Source organism: Onychostoma macrolepis, chromosome 13, assembly GCF_012432095.1.
Source record: "Onychostoma macrolepis isolate SWU-2019 chromosome 13, ASM1243209v1, whole genome shotgun sequence".
NCBI lineage: Eukaryota > Metazoa > Chordata > Actinopteri > Cypriniformes > Cyprinidae > Onychostoma > Onychostoma macrolepis.
The window spans coordinates 30,403,410-30,409,251 of record NC_081167.1 but is presented as its reverse complement, the minus strand read 5'-3'; the positions used below and the strand labels follow the sequence as shown (position 1 = coordinate 30,409,251).

At 34.1% G+C, this 5,842-nt stretch overlaps 1 protein-coding gene across 1 annotated transcript; it reads right to left on the bottom strand.

Annotated features, from left to right (window-relative positions):
* Positions 1 to 3,605: 3,605 nt before the first annotated feature.
* LOC131551774 (cytochrome c oxidase subunit 5B, mitochondrial) lies at positions 3,606 to 5,839 on the bottom strand. The gene is made up of 4 exons (XM_058794884.1): positions 5,664 to 5,839; positions 4,121 to 4,191; positions 3,934 to 4,033; positions 3,606 to 3,808 (listed from the first exon to the last, which is right to left on the bottom strand). Exons 1-4 carry the CDS (start codon positions 5,758 to 5,760, stop codon positions 3,696 to 3,698), a joined length of 381 nt encoding a protein of 126 aa, XP_058650867.1. The 5' UTR covers positions 5,761 to 5,839; the 3' UTR covers positions 3,606 to 3,695.
* Positions 5,840 to 5,842: the final 3 nt, after the last annotated feature.

Sequence of the window (5,842 nt, the reverse complement as noted above, 5' to 3'; positions counted from 1 at the left end):
TTCATCAGATTTGTAGAAATGTAGCATTGCATCAGTGTCTCATCAATGGATGCTCTGCAGTGAATGGGTGCCGTCAGAATGAGAGTCCAAACAGCTGATAAACACATCACAATAATCCACACCACTCCAGTCCATCAGTTAACATCTGGAGAAGACAAAAGCTGAAACAAATCCATCAAGATGTTTTTAACTTTAAACTGTTACTTCTGACTAAAATACGAGTCCATAATCCATAATAATGCTTCCTCCAGTGAAAAAATCCATCTCCTGTTGTCTCACATCAAATCAGTTGTCTCTCCTTCTCCAGATGTTAACTGATGGACTGGAGTGGTGTGGATTATTGTGATGTTTTTATCAGCTGTTTGGACTCTCATTCTGACGGCACCCATTCACTGCAGAGCATCCATTGCTGAGACACTGATGCAATGCTACATTTCTACAAATCTGATGAAGAAACAAACTCATCCTAATCTTGGATGGACTGCGGGTGAGGACATTTTTCAGCTAATATTCATTTCTGGAATAAATAATCCTTTAAACATGCAACACACTACAGTAAGGTTCTGTACATTAACAAGTATCATAAACAAAAAAACCAACAACTGTATTTTACTGAATTTATTCATTTATAAATTCACAATTAATACATGTTAATTTAAAAATACACTGTTGCTCATTAATTCAAAATGCATTAACTACTGTTATATTGTTACTATTATTGTTAAAATGTATATGTAAAAATTACACTGAGATTATTAAATGCTATTGTTTATTGTTAACGATAGTATTAATCAATGTTAGCATATACAATCTTTTTGTAGTGTTAACAGTAAGCATTACAAAACCTTTGTTTTTTATTTAATTTAATTACATAGAATATGGTTTTATTCTAAATGACCTCACAAACTAACGCCTCATGGATGCAACAAATACTAAGATGTTGGATTTGCTAAATGTTGTGTGACTTTTTTGAAGACATTTTGGCATATTGTGGTGAATATTGATGCAGAATAATTTTCAGTTTAGGATGAATATTGATGCAGAATAATTTTGTTCTGCACATAATTTTGTTCAAGGGAAGTGGTGTGTCCTTGCAGGATCTTAGACCACTTTTGTATCATGTGCCTTAACTGAAAACATACACGCAGATTGTTTTGGGCTTTTTTGTGTTTCATTTTTTCGAAGTTTGAGTAAGTATCAAAATCTGATAGCAGCAGCAGAACGTGTCTGATGAAAACTGTTCATCGCTGTTATAATGTTCATACACTGGAGTGGCAATGCAAAGTCTTACAGGTGTTAAGAAGTTTGCATGGTTACAGAATCAAATAAAATGTCACTGATAACATTCTAAGTAATAATTTATGTCCAATACAAATAATAAGCGAGTTTGATTGGAGTTCAAGTTAAACTCCATCAGTCTTAATCCGCTCATTACTATACTGTGTGAGCATCTAGTTACTGTGCCATTGTGCGAGTGTTGAAGGAAGCAATCAAACAAATGCTGACATTTTTCCTGTGTTTGTAAATTGTAAATAAACACATTTTTTTCTAGATTTGATGTCGTGATTTTTTTTTTTTTTTTTTTCATGTACTTTAGATGGATTTAGTGGATTGTATGAAAGCTTGTTGCCACCATGAATTGCGAAACTTGAAATTTTGTTTTAAAAAAAAAAGAAAACAATTATTACATTTAAACTGGCAATTCTGGGAAAAAAAGTCCACAGTGTGAGATATAAATTGCAATATATATTGCATATATATAATCACAATATATTGCAATTATCTTTTTATTTTATTTTTTGGAAACAAAAAAAACAATTGCAAGCTATAACCTCAGAAGTGACACGAGCAGTATAAAAATTTAGAATTGTAAGATATAAACGCGAGAAAAACGAGAAAGTCCGAATTGAGTTTTTATCTTGCAATTCTGACTTTAATCCTGAGCATTGTGAGAAAAAAAAGTTGCAATTACCTCTATTTTCAACATGTTTTCACATTACAATTAGTGCTATCAAACAATTAATCGCATCCAATATAAAATATTTTGTTTACATAATATAATGCATGTACTGTGCATATTTATGTATATATAAATACACACACATACAGTATATATTTTGAAAATATTTACATGTGTATATATATATTTATATTTTATATAAATATTTAATATATAAATATAACACATTTTTCTTAAATATATACATGCATGTGTTTGTACTTAATAAATACATTAAGTACATAATAAATATACGCAGTATACACGCATATATTATGTAATCAACTTTTATTTTGGATGCGAGTAATCGTTTGACCGCACTAATTACTGTAAGGTCCACACAATTGGTCCAAGGAAGGTTATCCAATGGTGGCTGAAGGTTGAAGGTCTTTTCAGCGTGCAAAGTTATTAAATTTAGGTTAAATTCTAATCTGACTCCCATTTTATTATGACCTCGAATTTAGGTTGAAATTAAAATTGGTTCATCTGTTTCTAATTCTTCTTCTTTCATTTGATTATTCTTGTTAACTCTTTACTTTATTAGGAATCTATGTCGCTCAGGGTGCATCTCGCCGGCCGATGTACATGTAGATCCAGAGGTTATGCTAATGCTATGATACTTCAGTAGTGTTTCTATCTAGCCCCCTATAGTTAGTCTAACTATATAACAACTTGATTAAAGCTGAGACAATAACCAGAGGTTATGGCTAGGTCTATGAAATATGCCCGAACCATGCTAGTATCTCAATAGTATTTTATCCAGCCCCCCGTAGTTAATGCAACTGCATAACAACTTAACTAAAGTCAAGCAGTTAGTCAGAAATCTAGAATCTCACCTGATGTGCCCCATGCTCCATCTAACCTGAGATCTAGTCTGTACTAACCCTGGACGATGGAGACAGGAACTAACAATTGGAATTTGTATTGATCGAGTTAACACCTTTTGGGACAAAAGGTAATTTTGCATGAAAAGCACTGGAAACTGACCTGCCGTCTACAGTATGCAAAATCTCTCTAAACTCTTAGGATCTGTATTACCTTTTAGTTTACTTCTTGTCAGAATGAGACTATTGTACCAGACGCCTGAGACAATTCAAATGATACCAAACATGACTGTAAATATCACTTGCGTTCATGTAGAACATTATATTCTACTCTTGTCCATTCTGAGTGAAGGGAAGGATGGGGATGAAAAGGAACTGATGCATATGTGAGAGAGGCGTTTTCCCGCATTTTCTCTCATTTTCCCGCATGTTAATACACTGTGTGTGTGTGCCTGTTTTTCTATTCAGGTGGGGACTTAAACCTGAATACACACAGACTCATGGGGACTCGTGTCACGGGTAAACAAGCTAATAAAACACACAGAATTAAGTTTTTTTGAAAATCTAAAAATGCCTGTAGTTTCCTGTAAGGGGTAGGTTTAGGTGTAGGACAATAGAATATACAGTCTGTACAGTAGAAACACCATTACGCCTATGGAGAGTCCCCACAAGGATAGCAAACCAGACGTGTGTGTGTGTGTGTGTGTGTCAGAAGTTCAAAGTGTCTGAGGTTCTGTAATTCCTACACTACAATGGAACCAAAAAACTGTGTGACACATTGATTGTATTAAATTATTTTATTGACTCCTGTACATGTTTGGCATAGGCACGCAGTGGTTTCTGCAGCAGTTTAGGTGTTTGTGTGGTCCAGCTCAGTGTGGCAGCTCATGATGGACCAGTTTGTAGTGCGAGCCGCAGGATGGGCAGCGCTGAGGGTTTCCCTCGTGAAGCCAGAACCAAACAATCGCAGTGTTGTCCTCCTCACCTTCACAAGACAACACACAGAAACACATCTTTCATTTAGAAAGATTTCCTTGTTCTGTTTATGCATAAATTGTAGCTAGTCAGTTTGACCAAGTACAAGTACTTGTGTGTGTGTGTGTGTCTTACAGAGGCAGCCGACCAGTCGTTTGTTATTGATGCTGGGAACGATATGAGGGTCGTCTCTACTTCCAGTGTATTCCTTTGGCTTGAATATGCTGTATGGATCCTGTATAACAGATGATAGGTGGTTGAGAATGAAAACTACGCACTCAGCAAAGCTTACGGTCAAACAGAATGTCGTTGTGTGTTTTACCTGGCCTTTCTTCATGGCCTGCAGGATGCGTCTCTCCAGCCCCGCTGCCTGCTCTTCATCTGTTGGAATACCTGGAAAACAGAAAACATAACCCACGGTAAGACACTGATATGGTTGAGTAAAAGCAGACGGGTGCCTGGAGGACAAAAAAATAAGGGAAAATATCTGCCATTAATGCAGTCATGAAAAAAAACAACTCATTTAACTGTAAGAGAATACAGTAAACATTTCATGTACATTTATCCTCAAGGAATCAAAGAAGAAAGAAAGAAAATGATATTAATAAACTTTATAGTACAAATACATGTACAGCGATATAGAAGAAACACTTTATGAAATAACATTCTATTTTAATAATCAAAGTTTTTATAAAGTGTTAGAAAATTAATATAAATGTAAAAAAAAATTAATATATATATATATATATATTTTTTTTTTTTTTTTTTACGTTTATTAATAACAAACATATAATGCTTAACAGACCATGCACATTCATACACTGAAATAATTTCATTCAGAAATTTAAAGTAAATTTCACAATGATTTACAAATAAATGGCAAGCTGAATTTTTAAGACTGGATTTTTAATTTTTCTCATTTTTAAAACAAATTTTTAGTGTTTATCTGTGTTATTTATAATTTATTTATTACTTAATTTATTTTATAACTTATTTATTACATTTTATTTATATTTTGATTTCATTTTAAAGTTGCAGTCACTTTGTTGTGTTTTTGTCTTTTTTTTTTTTTTACTTTATGTATGGTATAGTTCTTTCTTATTTTAGTTATTTTAGCACAGTACAAGTTAACCTAAATGATTTTTTTTTTTTTTTTACTTGCTGTAAACGTTTTTATGTATTTTATTTCAAGTAATGATTTTTGAATGGTTTTAATTTAAGCTTAGTTAATTATAACAACCCTGGTGTGTTTGAAAACAAAATTATTTTTCATTACTTCTACTTGCATGTGTGCATTCACTAATTATACATTAGTTATACAGGCAGTATATACTGCAATCATGCTAATGTTACTAATTTAAAGAGTGTCACCAGCATATTACTGCAAATAGTTTTGTGTTTACACTCGCACTTGGTCTTGAGATTGCGGTGACACAATCTGTCCACTAGGTGTCGCCAAACAGCGGCTAAATAAAGCGGCGCCCTCCATGATCCGGAGTAACTGGCACACGGACACGAGTTTAGTGCCAAGAAAGGCCAGAGCTCGGCCTCCACAGCATAAAGAACAAATGACCTTGATTAAACGCACTCCGTATATATCATACGAGCCTCCACGTTACCGCTTTAAGTCATGTCTACCGTATCTAACCCTACTTTCAAGTGTAATTTAATGTTCTTCAGAAATCACGGAGCAGTTTCATATGTCCGATCTGTGTCTTTCTGTTTTGTGAAAGCATGTCACTGTATATTAATATGTCACACTTTCAAAAATATCGAGTAGGAAAGCATATTGCTTTATTTTTGAACGTGCATGAATAATATCAGTAGTTTCTCGTGCTTCTTAAAAATTCTTGAATGCCTCTTACCTTCACTGGCCATCGCACGCAGAGGGGCTTTCATTAAAATATTCTGTCTTCCCATCAGAGTCAGGCGACAGGCTCTCAGAAGGATTTTGCTTGCCATCTTGACTTTAAACTTTCGGACTTCTGTGCGCGCACAACTGTATGTGAACTGGAGGCAGTGAAAGTCAATAGAATGATTGACA